The sequence below is a fragment of the Xyrauchen texanus genome, chromosome 36 (genome assembly GCF_025860055.1).
Source record: "Xyrauchen texanus isolate HMW12.3.18 chromosome 36, RBS_HiC_50CHRs, whole genome shotgun sequence".
NCBI lineage: Eukaryota > Metazoa > Chordata > Actinopteri > Cypriniformes > Catostomidae > Xyrauchen > Xyrauchen texanus.
Window position 1 is genome coordinate 5,001,820 of NC_068311.1, and position 21,356 is coordinate 5,023,175.

At 38.6% G+C, this 21,356-nt stretch overlaps 1 protein-coding gene across 1 annotated transcript; it reads right to left on the reverse strand.

Moving 5' to 3' along the window:
• Nucleotides 1-2,399: 2,399 nt before the first annotated feature.
• Nucleotides 2,400-20,785, reverse strand: LOC127629574 (melatonin receptor type 1B-A-like). The gene is made up of 2 exons (XM_052106674.1): nt 20,587-20,785; nt 2,400-3,268 (listed from the first exon to the last, which is right to left on the reverse strand). Exons 1-2 carry the CDS (start codon nt 20,783-20,785, stop codon nt 2,400-2,402), a joined length of 1,068 nt encoding a protein of 355 aa, XP_051962634.1.
• Nucleotides 20,786-21,356: the final 571 nt, after the last annotated feature.

The following is a 21,356-nucleotide window of genomic DNA, read 5'->3' on the forward strand; positions in this document are numbered from 1 at the left end:
TATGGATCCAAAGATCAAAGTTGACACTCAAAGTGTTTCAAAGTGCCGGTAGGAAGCAATAACCAACAAAACTATTGAAAAATGAATAAATAAAACCAACAAATGCATACATTAAAAAACAAAGTTCTCTGTTCTCAGCAAAGCACATTGTATTTATTCCACCAATGGGAATATTCGCTTTACACGTGCTCGATAAAAAGTGCTGACAAATCTTCAAGACAAGTTTACTAACTGCAGATTCAAAGATGCCAGCACTTATCAGGATTGCCAAGAAAAAAGATTACTAAACAAGCATTCTTCGTAAATACAGAGATTATTCATCATATTGATCAAAGGTACTAAGAAAGGAGCATGTTCTCACGCCACAATAAGAAGGGGCGAGAACGCTCGTCGAAGTTACTAAGATTAGGTTGCCCATGAGAGATACTGATATAAAATAGTCAGAATCGAAGAAAGGATTACCCATATAAACACTAAGATACGTCTCTCGCACTCGTTTTGGAATACTAAAATAAAAATGGCTGACGGCGTGACATTTTTAAATGCATAGAGACATATGGAGTCATTCACTATCGCACGACAAACTCCATTACTAAGATAACATCGGAACTGTAAACAGAACAAGTATGCCACTGTCTTTCTCACGACATCTTTATTGTGCTTTTGAATCGCCCCTTCTGTGTTTGTCATACTCAACGTAAAGATGTCGAAAACCATTCTTTATGCCAACTAACTCACAGCTAAACTAGATTATTGTTACTAAGAACTTTAGACACAGGTAAACTTGAACGTGAAGAATTAGGTCCTTTATTTAACAAGAAACTGGCCCCTTGTGGTGTGTGTGTGTGTGTGTGTGTGTGTGTGTGTGTGTGTGTGTGTGTGTGTGTGTGTGTGTGTGTGTACAAAATAGAAACCGGGTAGCATGGAGATATATTAAAGTACAATGATGTTAAAGATTATTTTAACTTAATGTTTTGTCTTATAGTTTTGTTTTACATCGGACTGAAAAGAGAGTAAATGGGGAAAATTAAACTCTTAAATGGATCCAATGCTAATCTGAACCATTCATTACTTAACTCTTTCAGTTTCTGTTAGTTGTAAATTGTATGCCGTAGCACGGAGTGTGCACATATGTGCTATGCTGTTGCACAGATGGACCTACAGAGAATATAATGTATTCTTGCAGCATTTTGGCATATTGTCATAGGGCTGCATCTTCAGATGTTGTAGGAGAATGTTGTGGGAAAGTTACAGAAAGATTGCCACAGTGTTCTTATTAGTGCAGGTGTGGGGGTTTGCATAGCAAGTACATTTGGATAACCTTTGCTGCAAACCAATGGGAGCCCTAGTTGTTATATTCCTCTGTTGTGTTTATAACTCATTGCTTGCATAGCATGAGGAAGACTTTAGTGAACTTACAGTGCCAAAAGGGCTAACGTTGTTGGAGCATTGGAAAAATGTAAGTTCAAGGTGCTAAAAGGTCACAAATTTGTGAGCATTTGGGGAGCGTTTATTTAATGTTGTTATACCATTAGGAAAGCATTTGTGCAACTTTGTGAGTCCTCTGGGTGCTTTATTGTTGCCGTGAGCAATTTGTTAGGTGAGAATTTTATGGATGGTTGGTGAAAAAATGCCTCCAACTATCATTAAGGAAGAATGAGTAAGTTCTTTCTTTTCAAAGGGTACATGTTTAGAGAACAATACTGCTGATGAAAAAGATCTGCAGTGTTTGGGTTAATAACTGTCTTTCTCAGCTTGCACCTTTTGTCTGTTGTAATGACTTATTGCACTGTTCTGAATCATTAGCATGCATTAATTTAATGTGATTGTAATACACATCGTACACTGAGGATAATAATTGCATGGTTTTGCAACAAATTCGTGTTTTTTTGTGCCGTATCTAAAGTGAGCAGTAAAAATGTTATTTTCAAAACATTTCTGGACGATGTTTGAAACCTTTTCGCAGCCTTCACTTGTTGACATCTGTGTGCTGTATTTGTGAACTGTTAAAGGGACAGTTCACCCAATAAATAAAACTTGAGTAATCATTTACTTACTCTGCGTTTGTTCTAAACCCATGACTTTTTTTCTTCCGCAGAACACAAAAGTAGAATATTCATTCTCCATTCACTTTTATTGAGTGTGTTTACGTGCAAACACCTTAAACGGTTTTCCTTTATCGGGGTAAGGGCATAAAGAAATCTGCAAACATAACCTGTTTTTGCAATTTTGCATTTACATTTCTAATGTATTGTGAATGAGTGACTAAGTCTTAGCATCTCCCTTTGTGTTCCACAGACGAGAGAAAATCATACAGGTTTAAAACGACATGAGGGTAAATGATGGCAGAATTTTCATTTTTGGTTGAACTATCCCTTTGAATGCATTATATCGGTAAGTTATATTGTATCAGCCTTGGGCTGGTCGTCGTCGTTGTTGTTGCCAGGTGAATGTTTGTTGCTGCGCTCAGTCCCGCCTCTCGACGTCTCCTGCAGGAAGAGGCGTGGCTTACAGAGTGACAGAAGGATTCTGCGGTATTCTCTGCGGAAGTTCTGATTGAGAAGCCCATATACCACAGCGTTCAGGCAGGAGTTAAAGTACGCCATGAAATAACTCACCACAAACAGCCAATCGGGGACTAAGGGTGCAACACGGGGCGGGTCCACCACCACAGCCAGGCCGATTAAATTCAGCGGAGCCCAGCAGACTGCAAACAGCACAAAGACAACGAACATGGTGAGGAAGTGGCGCAGCTCACTCGGACGGAGGCGTGGCCTGACGTCGCTTGCTACCCGCCTCCTCACGCGAAGCACCAGCACCCAAATCCTCAGATAGCAGAATGTAACAACAGCGATAGGAAGCAGAAAATGCACAGTCACCACTGCGATAGTGTAACCCGCACTTGTCGTCTGACTAAAGGTGCACGAATAAACACGGGGGTCATAGGTCAGTGACCCCAGCGCCAGGTTCGGAAGAATTGCAAGGGCGGTGAAGACCCAGACTAACACCAGCAATGCCATGGTTCCAGCACGGCCATAAACTTTCTCATAGGTGTTGGCCTGACAGATGAAACAGTAGCGGTTGATGGCGATAGCAGTGATGTTGAAGATGGAGCCGATGACGCTCGCTCCCATCAGGAAGCCACTGACCTTACACTCCATCTCATCCGGCAACCAGCCCGCATGCAGCATGGCATGCAAGACCAGGGGGTAGGGATAGCAAACCACCAGGAGGTCAGCGAAAGCCAGACTCACCACAAACGCATTACCTACAGGACACAAACACAGAAAAGTAATTAAACTGTTTTGACTGTGAAGCAAAGACCCATTAAATACAATTAACGAAAAGGTTTGGAATCAGAACATCAGAATGGATTTTTTACATACACAAAGGGGCAGTCAAAAACAACAGCACACTAGAACGGAACAGAACGCAAGGACATGTGTTTTTCAAAGTTGAACTTCTTTTAATTTGACACGCTGTTTTAAAAAATGCAGTGCTTGAGGCACAAAAAATCAGTGAGATGCTTTGATTCAGCAACCAACGACATTCATTTGACACATGTACACAGATAAACAGTTAAAAAAACATTGCAAATGGGAAGCAAGGACATGTCCCAGTCTGATCTCATGAAAAAAAAAAAAAAGGGACTGGCAAAATTTTTGCAAAATAATATTACATGGGTAAAATGTCCACTGTGTGGCACTAAAAGCGAGTTTAATCTTCCCAAACAAATGACGATTTTATGGTTATGACTATCAAGTTTGAAATCAACAAAACCTACCTCTCTACCCTAAACCTAACCGATAGTGTTATAAAAGCAAATGTGACATGAAAACGGCAATTATTGAAGCAACAACTCACATGTTGCTTTGTGGTGCTTCTTTGACACTTTCAGTTTTACGTGTTAACTCGCATGCTCTTAAAGACTTGTACCACGGTCCTTTGCATCACAAGTGCAATGCTCTATCAGTTGCGATACTGCACAGTTTAATCATGCATAAAGCTTCATTAAATAATGCAAACATTCAAATATATCACCTTACAGCTGCTGTACATTATCGCATCATTAGCTGGGTAATTCCTAGCCAATCACGCGTAAGCCATTGCTTTATAAATCTGCTCACAATCTATCACATTGCTGATTCAGTGTGCTAACATGGCAACCTCCACCACCCCACCACCACCAGTTGAGTCCTGTCCTGCACGGGGGTAGGCTCCTATCTCCGGCAGGATATGATGGTTCAGAGTACTTCTTCGGACCGCCAGACGGGGCCTACGCCAAAGAGAGACATTACTTTTCTGTTTTATATTCATCAAATAAATGTCATCTTCAATTTCACAAAGTCTGTGAGTATTCCTGATAGAAATAGTAGTCCTGTATTAAGTCCACCACAGAATAGTAAAACTGTTTAGATAAGATAGCTTTGTGTTGAGAACAAGGCGAAAAGTAAGTGTTGATCTGAAAATCTATTATTTACTTTTGATTTTTGTGAAAGGGAATAAAAGTCATTGTTGCGCCTCTAGTGTTCATTTCTCAAGGAAACGGCCACAATATGTAGGGGTGGGAATCTTTAGGCACCTCACGATTCGATTCAAATTCTGGGAGTCGTGATCCGATTCCAAAACGATTCTTGATACATGTACATTTTTTATGTGTTTTTATTAATAAAATTATGCCGTGCAAAGGCAAAACACAGTAACTTCACAATTTGATCAAAATGTGGTTTCTTAGACTGTAAATTGTCCTGTGACAGACAAAAAAGGTTTTGAGAAAATTGCAGTAACTACAAAATCCACACTAAAATCAAGTAACAGTTTTGTTAATGTACTGTGTAGTTACAGCCTTTGAATGGTAGTTTTTTCATCATAAAAAGTGATAAACTCTGACATTTTTTATATAATCCATGGACATAATCCATAAAATCAAATAAACGATTCTTAATCAAAACACTCAGTTTAGTAGCAGTTCAGTTTAGTCTCACAATTTTTCTGATTCTTTCTTTAGAACCTTTTATCAAATTTTTATTTTGTTAAAGTACAACAAAAAAAAAATGCTGTCTTTGGTGTGCACATTGGTGCCCCTGCAATGCCATAGTTTAAATTGAACTCAGAATCGATTATGAATTTGAGAATTGATCCAGAATCGTTGGTGAAAGAATCGCAATGCATCAGTGAATAAATTTTTTCACCCCCACCTAGCAATTTGTATAATGAGCAACGTAATTGCCAAGAAATGCAGGTGTATTTACGTGTTTCTAAGAGACCAGGTAGCAGCTTCCTGTGTGAATGGCCCAGAACTCAGTCACCCCATACAAGGTCAATTAAACAATTAGGAAGGGGGGGGGCATTTTGATCTTTAGGGTGGGCAAATGGTTGTCTCTTCATTGGTCATTGGAGGGGGTTGTCAGATGTTTCTGGGGGGCACAAGGAAAATCTAGGGGGGTAATGCCCCCCCTTGAATGGAGGGGGGCATTGCCCCTCCCAGCCATGAACAGGAGCTGAACTGTAGTTGACACTGCATGTCTGAGAGTTTGTGTGTGTGATAGAGAGAGTGTGTAGGGCAGGCTCAGGTGCAGTAGTTTTTGGCTGTGAGGTTCACACAAAGTTCAGACCCAATATATTAAGTATGGTGAATCTGACTGGAGTTCTCCTCTAGAGCGCTTAGGTTTGTTTGTGCCCAGGCTTACCAGTCAGCCTCTGGCCTGCATGTGTTTGCATGAGTTTTGTATTGGGAGGTGAGATAGTCTTCAATTTAGAATTCTGTTATTGCTCCAAGCCTGATCTTTTATAGATCGGGACACTTAATGTGGTTTAAGTTATGTTTTTTTTTTGAGTATCAACATTGTCTCAGATGTTTCTCCTAAAAATGTCTTTGTATAAATAAAAATAGTCAAACATGAGACACATTTTTGTCTGTTTTCACCCAAAAATTGATCTTATTGCGTAAGAAGATATGGATCAAACTACTCAAGTCGAATGAATAACTTTTATGCTGGCCTTTAAGGAGCTTGAAAGTATTGGACCCCACTGACTGACACTATGGAAATAACCTAGGGCTGTCAGTCGGTTAAAATTTTGTAATCACGATTAATCACATATTGTTTTTGTAGTTCAAAATTCAGAAATTTGACACCATAAATACATATTTTCACGTCAAAATACATTTATTTCCATCTGAGGAAATAAAACAGAACAATATGTAACAATAAAATATAATGCTTTATTGACATATTCCAAATAAAGCCTTCCATAATATAAAGATAGAAATGCACAAAAATATCACCTATTCAAGTAACATTAAATATTTCCCAATGTCTTATTGGGAGGTTGAATTATTGAAAGAACAAGTACCCCATAGTTCGAGTATTCATTCATTTCATATTTCAATATTCATAATTTAAAATTTAAAATATTCATTTGATAAAATTACAGTATTTATGCATTTGCAACTGCTGTGAAATGCATTTATTCCTGCTCTGTGAAAATACACCTAATTGCTACTTCAGATGAAGCTTCTGTGCACCTTTGCTCTGCACAGATGGCTTTAGTCCAATAGGTTTGGTATTCATTGAAATGGGCATTACATCTCTTAAACTCTCATCCTTCACAATATTAATCTGCTAGTGGACTGTGAGTATCTGCGTTGTTACAGCAATTGTGAAGCTGCATTATTGATTCACATCAGAGCGTCAAAGGCAGTGTCCAGCGCTACTTTGAACTTGCAAGGAAAAGTGGAGTGACGGTTAACACTTGGTGTGCTTTAGTTTAGGGGTTGACCAGGCCAGGCCAATAATCGAATCCAATATTCATCATTTTCTAATTATCGGAATTGTTATTTTGTCTGCTCTCTTAAATCTCTGAAAGGTTACTGCATGTAGTCTGGCTCAATGTCTCTCCCACATTATTTTCAGAATGGTTATATTTCATGAGTAAATGGCCAATAAATACTTGTAACGGGATTAATGGAAAGGAGGAAGCTTGACAATCTAAATAATAGTTTTAATATAAAACTGAACCAAAAGACACAAACACACAAAGGTGTCAGGCAGCTGCCCGTAAATGCTCTCTCTCTTTCACACCACCGTCCGCAGTCAGCCTTTATCCCTCTCGGAGGCTTGATTAGCCTGATAAGGGGGCCGGGTGTGTAGAATCTCAACCTGGCCCCGACCTCCGCCCTGTCACAACACTGTACTCTGCATTTGTGGGGAAGAGGTGGGAAAGAGGAAAGCAGCAAGAGAAAGATGCATCACTGAGAGGACAAGCTGTTTTCAAAGTTAAGAATACAGATACTGAAGTTGCAATAAACTGCGGTCACCAATTAGCGGACCGCGGTCTGGATTTGTTCCAGTCTAAAATTAGCTTTATTAATCAACATGTTTCGAGCCTGTTAATAATAAACAGAGATTTTTGTTTACGTTTTGTTAAAATTAATCTGAGATAACATCATCTCTGAAATGAATGGCAAGAAAGACCACCAAAACTTTGAAATTTCGATTTCTCTGCTTATGATGAAAAACGTTTCCATTTTTGATAGTCAGCCCATTTAACCTTAACTACAGCAAACAGTATTTTTAAAATGCATTATTTAGATGTACATTTGTTTTTTGTTTTTTTGGTAGATTTGCATTCTTAGACAATATTCAAACATACATTTTCTCTCAGGTGTTACCTCTGAACCCCCAATAAGTATCTTCCCTATGTACATATAAATGGAAGAAGATCCACCACATTCCACTACTTATGTTGTCTTTGAGCCACAATGTCCTCATTCTTGCCCAGATCTTAAGGGACTTTTTGACAGTTGATATAAAATAAAAATGTATATATAATGTATATCGGCCACAAATATCTGTTATCGGTCTACTTGATTACTAATAATCAGCCCTGTAAAAAAACATAGTGGTCGACCCCTATTTCAGTGGTAATTAAAATGACCATTTTATTACTGAGAGGGAAGTGCTGTTGTGATGTGTGTGTGTCAGTGTAATGACGCTGGGCGGACACATTACAAAGGTTCCGCCCCCCAAAAAGTGTTTATGCTGTATTAACTGTAAATGCATTAATTACAAATAAGAACAATTAACTCGTTATCATTTCTAAATTAATTGCATGCGATTAATGTGTTAATTCTGTCAGCTCTGACATAACCACATCATAACTCTATGAAAATATCTTAATATGTATTCCGCAAAAAAAGAAAGTCAAGTTTGAGATGGCAGGAGTGTGAGTAAATCATGAAAGGATTCCGCTGAGCGCAGGCAAAGTCGACACATGGAACAAAGCTTTACAGAACTTATGGGTTTTGCAATGGACACATACATTATATAAAATATGATCATTTTCCAAGAATATTCTATATCATACCTCATCCAAACCCATTCCACTTCCCCTAATGTCTCGCATTCTTCCTCTTAACTTTCTCTTCTGGGTCTGATAATGACTGCTGTCTTTCTCTCTCGCACTCTCGCTCTCTCTCCCACACTAGCTCATTCACTCACTCACTCTGGAAGTCAATATCTCTCACCGTATCAGATTTCTGACCCATTTTTTCCCCGCTCTCACTTATTACTTATTATACCTTAATTCACCTTCTCTCACAATAAGATTAAGAGGAAGGAGAAAAAGTAATCGGGATGTCAATTTGTCTCTTAGGAAAAAACTTTGGTCTAATCTCTTGTTCGGAAGCTAGCCCAGAATACCTATATGTCCTCGAACCTGAAAACACGCATAAACACATAGTTTAGTAGCACAGAAAGCAAAGAAACAAATCAATATCAGCTTTGTAAGAGCAAAACGCACACACTTCCACTTATTACCTTTGTGATTCTGTTGCACGCTGATGTGAAAGAAGATGGTGCAAGGAATGAGTATTTGCGAGATGACACAGATGCTTCCTGTGGGAATTCCAGGCTTTGACATTTGGAGAAACATATACTTTGTTTGATTAACAGAGCAGTCTATGAACTGCTGGTTTCATACGCAAACATAAACACCAAAAATGCACTGAATGTCAGTTTAAATGATGTGTGTTTGCTTATATCTACACTGATGTGTGTTTAAATCATTGTATGCATGGGGTGTCAAAGATTTGACACTGCATCCATTCCAATACAAAATACAAAATCACAAGTTAGATCTTTTCAATTGTTGCATTTGTTTCTCCAAGACACCAATGAGACTTAATGGAGAGCAAAAGAACACACACGTGTCTCCTATCAGACTCTCAGAAGAGATCTCAACAATGTCACAAACTACTCAGATTGTCAAGATACCAAGTCTGCTATCAGGTCAAAAATGTCATTATGAACTCAAACATATCTCATCAACTTCTTCCAAGACCAAACAATCTCATTGTATAGGCCAAGCTCTATACTCTTACTGTATGTCATCAATAGTCTCATTTGTGGGCAGTTTTATTTCTCCTGAGGAATTATAGGAGAGACCAACATAGTTGAATGACAACCCGCAATAATTTGTTTAAGATGGCGAAATCGAAAGATATTGTGACTTGACTTCTACAAAAGGTACGACTTTTATTACCATTGAGACCAACCAATCAACAAACATAATTTCAAATCGATTCAATACAGGCATTACATTTTAGCTAGCCTCATATTCAACACTTTATTTGGAAACTCCTCTCAACTAAATCTTGCCGTTACAACGCATTGGTTGGCGCTGCAGATGCATGACATTGTTAAAGGAATAGATCACCCAAAAAGAAAATTCTGTCTTATTTAAAGTGATTATATCGCTTCAGAAGACTTTCTACGTGTGAGTGCAAATATTTATTTGTAATTTTTTTTATCAAAATGTTGTTGTTTATGCATAGTGCTCATTTTTTAAATAAGAAAAACAGGTTAAAATGTTGAAGGTTGAACTTGATATCTAAATTTCAAGTAATCAATTACATGTTTTCTTATGTGTTAGAGTACTCAAATACAAAATTCCTCAATCTGCCCATCCCTAATTAAAATCATGATTAGGTTTGGGTAAGGGGTTAGACTTTATGCTTAGGTTTTGGTTAGGAATTGAGCTTAGGGAAACTCGCGATAGCATAGTAATTTTGTTTTGTTGTTTTTTTCACAATGGGAGTCAAACTCATATGTTTTGTCAACTGCCAACTGAAACAAAATTGATCCTTAAATGAGAAATAACTGAGAAGTCCAAGTCTGATGCATGAGCAACCTCTGAGCAATACAATTTTCTGTTGGGTCTTTACACAAACACACACAAAGCCTTTAATTTAAAGCAGCATAACTAAGAAGAATGCTCACATACACACACTCACAACCACTCATTAATGACAGCAACCAAGAATAGTGCTTAGTCAACATGAATGTTAATTAAATCTCTATTGACCCCAGGCTAACGAGGTCTTCACTAACACAATCACTGTTTCCTATGGTAAAAACACACGTGAAGTACTCTACCATGGTAGCGGATTTAGATATAACTGTTTTTGTTTGTTTAAGATAAATTAATGTGGTTCTATAGAGCATTCTGTTGTAGCAGCTCCACAGGCAAAATCCTCTGGGGCTCTTCTAATCTCACTTGGCACCAATAACCCTGTATCTGAGGAAATTTTAGTGGGGGTGTGTACAAAGGAGTGGCTTTGTAGGCTGATTATTTCGGCCTTGTATCAGACGACCACACACACACACACACACACACACACACACGTGCACACGCAAGCAAAAAATGGCCAATTTCTTTGTCAGCTATAGATCACATTTCACTGGCCGTTATTGATGTAGCTGGTCTCTGTTGACACAGATGCCAGTTTTGATTGACCTCTGTAGCACTCTGCCTGTATTCCAATACCTTTACACTGTGACATCTATGTTTTTCAAATCCACCCACTTTTGACCCACTTTTCTCCATTTGACCCTTTTCTATGGAACTTAAAAATATTCCTCTTCCAGGCTGATGTGTTGGTCAATTTGATGTTTTTTGCCCTGGGTCTAGGAAATTAAACTTTAACTTCTTTCTCAGGGCTGGACTTTTCTCCGCCAATAGCATGACCAAACGGATTTGCAAAATGTATTATTTTCAGACAGGTTTCCAGAACACTCCCCCATCCTGCACTGGTAAAAAAAGCTGATTATACTGATCACACAATTAATTTAGTGACAGTAGTTTTAAAGTTTTGCATTTAAAACTTTAAATTTAACCCCCCAAGTAACTGTAATGTGTTGTTGAACGTTTGGGCACTTAAGCTCCAGATTCTGGGAGAAATGTCCACAGGGTGGCACAAAAAGCGAGTTGTATTTTGTGTTGTAAATGTTATAATTAAGGCTAAAATGATTAGTCAATGTTATACACAACGTCAGCAATAAAAAAATTGTCAACAAAAAAGTTAATTGCCGAATAGTCATTTGATCTCATTTAATGTAACGAGATCATATGAAATTCTTATGATGACTCGTGAGAGGAACACTGCAGCTCGTGTCTGACTTAGGAGAGGAAGAATTGCACAGCTTACAGTCCAGATGCACTCCAAACCTTCCAAACACATTAAGGTGATGTAGATCGCAAAGTATGAGGGAATTATACTACAAAAATGCAAAATAAGTACAGATGAAGTGTTGTCCTGACGTGAAATAAATTGAAGCCGGAATGGCGTTCCAGAGTGTCTAAAAATTAAACAGCCTGGCGTTATATGTTTAATGCATTCTTTATTAAAGTTCAAATAATAAGGATGTGGGTTGTGTAAATAAGCACAATCTCTGAAACTGGCTTTTCTCAGTGTGGTCAGAGCCACTTATATGAGTCGTGTGAAAAAACTTCTCCTGCCCGATAAACCCTCTCGTGCGGGGACGCTCATCCTTCGTGCACACTTGCTGCAGCTAGATTATAACATGATGGCTCATGATGTAGTGAACCATAATATATGTGTCACTGTGTTTATCTTATCGCGAAGAAAATCGACGATTCAATCGACGAGAGAGTTTTTTTGTGACAGAAAGGTGAGAGAGTGTAGTCTTAACCCAATAAACAATGCAAAAATGGTTATTAATTTGTCTTTTTTATTTGTTTTCCAAAATAAATATCTAAAACTCCTAATGTATTTTCTTTAGGAGCTATACTGCACAAGAAAAAAATGTCAGAGAATGTTGAATATAATATTGAATATATATTTAATATTAAAACAATTCTTAAAACAAGATACATTTTTTCTGAGAACCAACATATAATATATTTCAACTTGCTTTCAAATAATATATATTGAATACAAGAATATTTTGTCTTTACTACTTTGGCAGAAATACTAACAAGTGAATAAAATACACTTATATACAAATACACTTATACTCAAGATACATTAGCTGATAGCATGTCTAAATATCTTAAATTGTCTATCATATGATTTTTATATCATTTTAAATGGAAAACAAGACAAAAACATTTTGTTAACAATAAGATTTTTGCAGTGATTTTTTTTTTAATGAATTAAACAATAAAAATCAAAGTATTTGTTTTCCTTGTAATTCAGTGTACATCATTTAGAGATATTTTTAAAAGATGATTTTGTCATTTTTATTTTTAGTAAGCACGTTTAATACAATCTATTAACTCAGGGCACAAGCTGAATAGTCGGTTAAGAGCTAATGATTAATTGTTGCTATAATCAACGAATAGTCGAATAATCGTTCTAATAATCGTTCAATTATTTGATTATCAAAATAATTGCTAGTTGCAGCCCTACTTGTAATACAGTCAACAGGAATACATATTTGATTAACTGTACACTCTAACTAGGGTTGCTAACTGTTTTCTGCTCGGAGGGCGAAAGATCATGTTTTGAAGTGGCAAAACACCCTCCTTCCCCATGGTCGAAATGCATGAGGTAAACAGTGAAAATAGTGACCGCAAATGAAAAACTTACTTGAGTCCAGCCTGTATCATGACAGTATCATGAAAATTACGTGACTGTGGCAATATTACGTGGTTCATTACACGATTCACAGCAATTATGAGCTGATATGTCCACTGTGTGGTGCTAAAAGCAAGTTAAATGGTCTCACAGACAGATAAGGTTTGAAATCAACCAAACCTACTTCCCTACCCTAAACCCTACAGTGTCTACAACACTTTTGGCACATCGACTTGTGTGCTGTTCAGGACTCGAACCCTGGTCCTTTGCATCTCAAAAGCAGCACTCTATCAATTGAGTTACCACGCCATTTGATTGCAAAAGGGACGTGTTTATGAACAGATAATCTGCCATTTTTCCCCAGATTTGATTTCAAGTTACTAAATGTCATTGTTGTTGCACCTTTATTTCACCAGGAAACTGGCACAATACAGTATGTACAACGAGTCACGTAAATGTTTTTTGCAAAAATAAGGGGTATTGTAACTAGAGGCTGACCGATATATCAGATTAATCGGCACCGATAACAAATTTCTGGAACTATCGATTATCTGCAAAAATCCTCACTGATAGTTTTTCCTGTTGTGTCCGGTGCTGGAGTGGCTGAGAAGGGTCCGCTGTCGTTATGAGAGTATAAGAACGGCCTCTAGAGGTGAAATAAAAAGGATCACTGATGCCTTGTGGTGTTTATTTTGACACGTGAGACTACACTCTGCATGGAGCAGAACACTTCAGATGCGGATTTAAAACATCAACAATGAAAAGGTATGTATACAGTACACTACAGTACATGTTGTCATATCATTATAAATTAATTCATTTGTTGACTAGATATCAGCAGTATGTTTGCCGACCAGGCTGAGAGGACACTTGCATTAAAGCTAACCTCAAATGGTTAGAACATTGTGACAAAAATACAAGTCCTACCCAAATGTTTAAATATCATGATTGTTACCATCTATTACCATCTACTTTCTTTAGTTTATATCCAACTGGTTACGTTTCTGCATTCGTTAACCAGCTAAGTTGCATATTTAAAGCTAGTGAAGTGAGAAAGCAATTTAATATCTTCATGCAGCCGAGAGAAACATGTAAACAAATCAGAAACGCATCTGATTTCAATTACTTTTTTATCCTCACTGTAATAAGATGACTTCAGATCGATCACATTCATGTGCTAAAAAAAGGCTAGACACAGTGCAACAAATGCAGTTTAACAGAAAGCAGGTGTCTCGATGCTTTTTAAAGTTATTTTTAATTAGACACTGCATCTAAAAAAAACAGCGCCCCTGCATGAGCGCCAAAAAACAAAAACAAAGCTAAACAAAGACGTTCATCTAGCACACGTTTACATAGAAAAACAAATAGATGGTCGCAAAAGCCTTCGGTGTGAACAGCCGCTTACAGTGTGTGGAGGTCTTTGGCCATTGCGTCTTGCTCTCTTATAAGCGTTTCTCAGATTAAGCAATTAGTTGTTTAAATGCTTTGCCAGGAAGGATGTTCAACTAGGAAATGTGTGTCTTGGGACCCTCACGTTCGGATCCAGTCTGTTGTGTTCCATTTGATTGAACAGCCCCTGGCCTGTGCTCATAGTCTGAGCCGCTTCCTCCAACGAGTTTAGCCGAATACCACTGCTCTCTGTGAATATTGCTACCCTACATACAACTGTACTGAATAAAAAACAATGTGCTGTTTCGCTGTTATTATGAAGCTTGAGTGTGGAGTTGCAGGAGTCAGTGCAAGTGTCACACCATGTTAACTGTCTATTGAAGTGTTTTCCCCTCTTCATTTTTCTTTAAATTAACATTTGAGAATATTGACCGAATAAAATGTATTTATTTATTTATTTTATAAACATTAGTTGATAATGTAATGCTCTTTTTTTAACTGCCATGATGGCTGTTATGCTCTATGTTCTATGCAATAATATAACAGTGGTGTATGGTTTATGTATTTATTGCGCCCTCTTGTCGACTAAGGAAACAACGTCAATTAAAAAAATCAGCAGACTTTAAAATTTGAATATTAGTGCATATATATTCTTATTTATATATTTATTGTATTTAATGGTTCATGGTTCAGTCAGTCCTGTTTATTTTTGTAATAAAAACTGTTGATTAATCGGCTGGTAATGCCCAACTTGGTTATCGGTATCGGTAAAATCCACTCTTGGCCAACCTCTAATTGTAACTATGAGGCCAGACTGAAAAAGTTCTGGCAATTTCTCTGACACATCCCAAAAAGAAAACACTACTCAACAAACATTTGTCCTCAATGTCATGAAATATATTCGATGCTTACGTTATATAACTCAACATATCTAGACATGCACAGGATCAGTCTCAATTCCATCTTGGGTTTTTTTTGGCTAGCATTGCCATATAGTGATTTGTCATGCAAATTTTCCGGTAATCATTGACTGCACTGCAAATGGAATCAAAGTTAAAATAGTTCGAACTCTGAGCATTGTGTGCTTTGACCTGCGGTAGCATGATGTTTCGCTCCACAAAGTCCAATGGATTGGGGGAACGTTGCCGTTGTGAAAGGGTCTTTACATCGCTATTTGGAAAAGCACCTCATTATTACAAAAGGAGAAGGGATTTCTTAAACACGTGCCTTTCTTTCACAGCTGCAAGGGTGTGACGGAAATCTGCCCGACAGAAGTACGGGCGTAGACCTATTTAGATCATCTCATTTGCACACAATTTTCCCAGAGCTGATAGGATGCACTCTATCCAGAAGCGAAACCAGCACAGCATTGCAAACAGAACATTTAAGAAAATCTAAACACATCTGATGTATTAATCAATAGCCTCTGCTCTTGTCATTAATGTGGACACAAGGCTCATGTTGAAGTAAGAAAATGCGATCGCGTCACTTGTGTGTTTCCGTAATGGAAATGAATCACGGCAGGTCTAAGTAAAGGGTGCAGTCAAGGGTGACAGACACACACACATACATTTATAACATTCCCTTTCAGCATCTACAGTATATAGATATACTAATGAGACTTTGAATGTCACCTTGTGGAACTCACAGTAACGCAAGTTAAAGCCCACAACATGTGAGGTCACAGACTAAATCTATTTACAACTTACATAAACAACAGTGTTAATACGAAATAGAGATGAAGAATAAGAGAGAAAAAGAGAGCGAGGGAAAGACAGCAATGCTTCAGTCATCTTGCTCTCTCTCTACCCATCCTATTGTTGTGGAGAGATGTGCTGGTAAACGGCCACATTTCTGTGGTTACTGTTGCTTTGTTAAGACAGTGATGGGATGATGCCACCTGCATATTTCAATATAAGAAAATGACAAAAACATCTCCAAAGACACAATGACATACAAAGAGAGCTTTCTAATTCTCCCACTTGCTCTCTGTTCTCCATCTTACACACTCATCCATATTAATGATGACTGTTACAGAACAAAGCCAACATATCAAATTCTGACCTAATAACACAGCACTGTGGAATGGTTTGACAGGGTGCCTGTTAGGAGATATTGCAGTTCAATTCTGTGTTTACCCATTCTCACTTTCTCTCTTGTTCTCTCTCCCTATTCCCATTGACAGTTTTTCCAATAAGCGATAAGCTGAAATCTATTCATCCTGTTTCCGGTATTCAACCTGAATCTCATTTTTAAACCCCCATCGGCCCTTATGACATCACACAGGACCAGAACACATGCATTACATGCACTTCCTTCCAGTCGAATCCACGCTCGAAATATTTGAACAGGATGTCTATCATTTCATGTGCTGTTTCAAACGACATTGGAGTCTCTGTAGTTATAAATAATGTTGGTGTTACAGAAGGACATGTGTTGACGTGTGCATCAAGAAACCCAATGAAATAAACAAGACTTAACAGTTATTTGTTATTGTAATCGAATTACTTTTTAAAAGTAGTGTAAAGCATTACATTTTAAATTCTTGTTATCAGATTACAGTTACAACTTTAATGAACAAGGAGGAAATATAAACATTATTCTGAATTTGTTGAGCGGAACAACATTTCTGTGAAGTGTTTTATTAAGTAATTTAAAAGTAATTAGAATGATTACTTTTTAAATTGTGTAATCAGTAAAATAACATGATTACAACTTCAGGGAAGTAATTAGTCATTTGTAGTGGATTACTTTTTTAAAGTAACTTACACAACACTGGTGATTCATTATACAGTATAGCCTAATAATATGGGATTTTAGCAGCAGGGCTCACAACTAAATGGGTCACAACCAAAAATATTTAATTGCTACAATAATATAAAATCTAGTCGCTATTGGCGACAGTCTGAAACACTTTGTGTGTGTTCAAAGTCCCTGTTCATATGCCGTTTCTTTAGATATCTTATGAGCAGGGCTGGACTGGTAATCTGGCATACAGGGCATTTTCCCGGTGGGCTGACGAACTTTTGGGCCAATCAGGGGAGGACTGGCCATCGGGAGAACCGAGCGGGCTGGTGGGTTGGCCGCGAAATGGGCTGAATGGGCCGCGATGAGCTAAAATGAGCCGCTACGTTATGCAGAACGGACCACAAAACGATATGCAGAAAAGGATAGTGAACAGGCTGGAGCCCATAGTAGAATGAAAGTTGGTATACAAATATACCACAATAACAGACATTTCCTTTCCAGGAAGGTTTCGATTTCTCAGAAGATGCGTCTTAGCGTTTTCAATTCAGACAGTATTAAAATGACAAAATACGTCCGCGAAACAAGAATTTACTACCTCCACTAGTCCCATCCGAATAGGTATTTTCTTTCATTATTCTTCACTTATTCCTTCCTTTCCCTCCCCTCACTTCTCTGTTTGCTAAGCGTTTTTATAGAAATCCTAGATTAGTTCAGTTTTACTGAACTGTTGGCGCTTTATGAGGTTTTGTATGACATCAGTGGTGCACAGCCAATCTGAAGCCTTAAACAGGGAAGCATTGCCAGAGTGTAATAATGAGAAAAAAAAAATAAATAAATAAAAAAAAAAAAAATGAAGATCCATAATTTGAAACCATTTGGTCCTTCATATTAATGAAAGAGATGGCCCAATTAAATGACTATTCTGAGTGGAATTACCTGAAATTGCTTTGCATTTTCTCTATCTCTCTCACACACACACACACACACACACACACACACACACACACACACATACTGTAGACAAGCAAATCAATCAACATACAATTTTCATACCATCACTCATTCACATGTATGTTTGAAATGGTTTGTGAGAGCTAGATGAAAACAAATGCCTGCAGTTTATATTGTAGAACTGAGAAAACATACAGTCTGCCACTCACAAGCTCACATGCTGTGAAGATACTCAGGCTTTGGATGTCTGGCCATCTTTTATACCTGTGAGTTACATAACGTCAAACCCGCTCATGTTGAATCCATGAAACATATATATGGTTTCAGGGTGAGCTTTGTACTGTTAACTAGAGGTCGACCGATTTTGGATTTAGCCGATACTAAAATGGTTGAAAAGCCAATAACAGATTAATAGGTATATAACCAATCAATCGGATCGTTTTAATTTTTATTGATTTATAGAATAATCAAAGATTTCATAGTCTTTCCTTACTATGACAGGCACAGATATTGAGGCTACAAGAGTCCAAAACAAATAAAATCCCAAAAGCATTTTATTGTGCAACCAAAACTCCAATAATAACCAGAAAAATTCAGATTTGTTGCTTAACGTGGGACTTTTAACTATAAACAAGCCTGATATACACTGGGGTGTTTTATTATGTAAATGATAGAGACTTGCTACATTACAATGATCCATATGCAAGTATTTAACAAATTAAGCTTTTAACAGCTTGTACATTCACCAGATGATGCGTGTGTGTGTGTGTGTGTGTGTGTGTATATATATATATATATATATATATATATATATATATATATAACATTTCACCAGATAAGTTTTATTGCTATCGGAAATGATCGACATATATGTTTGCCGATAACGATAACCAAGAGTGCAGCTGTGGCTCAGGTGGTAGAGCCACTAATTACAGGGTTGGCGGTTCGATTCCCGGCCCACTTGGGCAAGACTCTGAACCCCAAGTTGCTCCCAATGGCTGGCTAGCGCCTTGCTAGCTCTGCCATCATTGGTGTGCGAGTGTGTGGGAGAATGAGACGCAGTGTAAAGCGCTTTCGTAACCGCTAAGGTTAAAAAAAAAGGCACTATATAAGTGCAGACCATTTACCATCTGATGACCAACAACACTAAGGGATTCATTTCTGACATTAGGTTCAATGGTATGAAGCTGGAAACAGTCCACAGCTTTAAGTATTTGGGGGCAATTGTAAAAGATGAAGGATCGAAGCCTGAAGTACTCCAGGATTGCGCAGTCAAAACTGAAGCCCATCAGGAGCAACAAAAATTACACTCAGCTCAAAGATCAGACTGATGCACTCACTAGTGATCTCCATATTTCTCTACGCCTGTGAATCATGGACCATAACAGCTGACTAAGAGAAAAGGATTAAGGCCACAGTGTTGAGATGGTTCCGAAAGATCCTTGGCATCTCATATAAAGATCATATCACCAATGAAGAGATACGGCAAAGGATCAGACAAGCCATTGGACATCACGAGGACCTCCTGTCCACTGTGGAAAACGCAAACTGCAGTGGTTCGGGCATGTCTCAAGATCATCAGGACTTTCCAAGATAATCCTGCAAGGCACCGTACAAGGGAGAAGAAAGAGAGGCAGGCAGAGAAAGAGGAGGGAAGACAACATCCGAGAGTGGACAGGCTTGACATTGAGCAACTCCCTGAGAAAGACAGAGAATCGAGAGGAACGGAGGAAGCTGGTTGTTCAGTCTTGTGTGGTGCCCCAATGGTCTACCAGACTAAGGGACTGAACTGAACTGATTGTATCAACAAAAAAAACATTGGCACCGATTAATCTGTAAAACCGATATATAGGTCTCACTACTGTCAACTGTGCTGAATGAATGAACAAACACATGAAATAAGTTGCTCATGCTCTTACATGAATAAGCTTGTTTTTCTTGGCTAAATAAATCAGTGAACATACAGAAAGGCAAATTTACAAGTAAAACTATTATAAACAAGAATACTCTTGTATTCGATTATTACAAACTAAAGATTGTGTTAAATAGACTCATTAAGAGGTTAACGAGTTTTCAAGCTGTATGGGCAGGTGGCAGATTTTTTAGATCAATTTTCGTTATGAAAACCCAGCTGCCACGTGCGGTATTGTTTTTTGGTTAAGATATTCATTCATGCTTGGGCTATCTTGTGCACGTGAATCGGCTGTAACCGGTGTGAATGAGCACTCGGGTTTATTCAGAAAATTCTCGGGCTATCACGGGAATCCACAAAAGCTGTTAATAACAGTATTAATGACCCTGCTGTGAAACTTCAAACGAGTCATACGAGTATTACCCTAATTCCGCCTTGTCATCAGCCAGTGAATGATTCACACCCACTCTAGGGGACACGCTCTTGCGTTCAGTCCGCGCTATTTTTTAATTGATGGTCTGTGTGCACGTGCGTCTGACAGGCGCGTCTAGTTCAACTAATTCAATGCTTTTTTTCTCCACTCCTTTGCACTGTACAACTATATCTTTTGAAAGCAAGAACGGTCCTGAGTGAACGGTCGTGTGGGAATGTAAAGAAAACCGTTGACGTAAATTATTTTCAGTTGATAACTTGCGCGCGCACTTACCTGCGTTTCTCAGTTTCCTATTCCTGAGCACCGATATGATCACTAGCACATTACCGAGCACATCCACCACGCTCGTGAAGATCAGCACACTGGCCAGCACCGTGACGACCCATGCTGGCCGCGCGACCGCCCCGTTACCCCACGCGCGACCCTGCCCGACTTCCGTCCGGTTCCTGATGAGGGATACATTCTCGGGCATGTCGAATAAACTTCACCCTCCACCACAAAAAAAAAAAAAAAACACGCTCGGTTTCTTTCTCACGAAGCTGCAGCCATCTTCATCTTTATCTTCTTCACCAAACCTACATCTCCAAAGTCCCAATCTGCCTTGGGAAGCTTGGTGGCTCCGTGTTTAGTTTTTCCATTAATGCATCACATGTAACAGGTTTTCCACACGGTTCTTCGCTTGACTGATGAATATGTTAAACTTTGCGGTGATCCATGTCATGAAGGTCCCTCTCTTTAAAAGAAGTCACTCTCGGTGAGAGCGCGGGCCGCTCACGAGGCTGGTCTCGAGCTCCTCTGAGCGTCTCGCGCCAGTGGCGTGCGCTCCTGTATTTCCAATCGATTGATAAACTGGAGAATCGCGCCGGTGTGGGTTCACTCCTCCTCCTCTTCCTCCTCCAATTCTTCCTCCTCTTTCACGTTCAGCTTATTTGCATCGAAGCCCGTGTTGTTACCGGGGAGCGAGGCAATCCAGACACCTCTGTCAAACGTGGGACGCGGCAGCTCGCATGTATGTCAGTCAGACTTTATTTATTCAGCGGTGA

Coding starts and splice junctions, on each gene's coding strand:
- LOC127629574 (XM_052106674.1), bottom strand. CDS start 20,785: ATGCCCGAGAATGTATCCCTCATCAGGAACCGGACGGAAGTCGGGCAG. Junction 3,269..20,586: donor TAGGAAACTGAGAAACGCAG/GTAAGTGCGCGC, acceptor TGTGTCCTGTAG/GTAATGCGTTTGTGGTGAGT.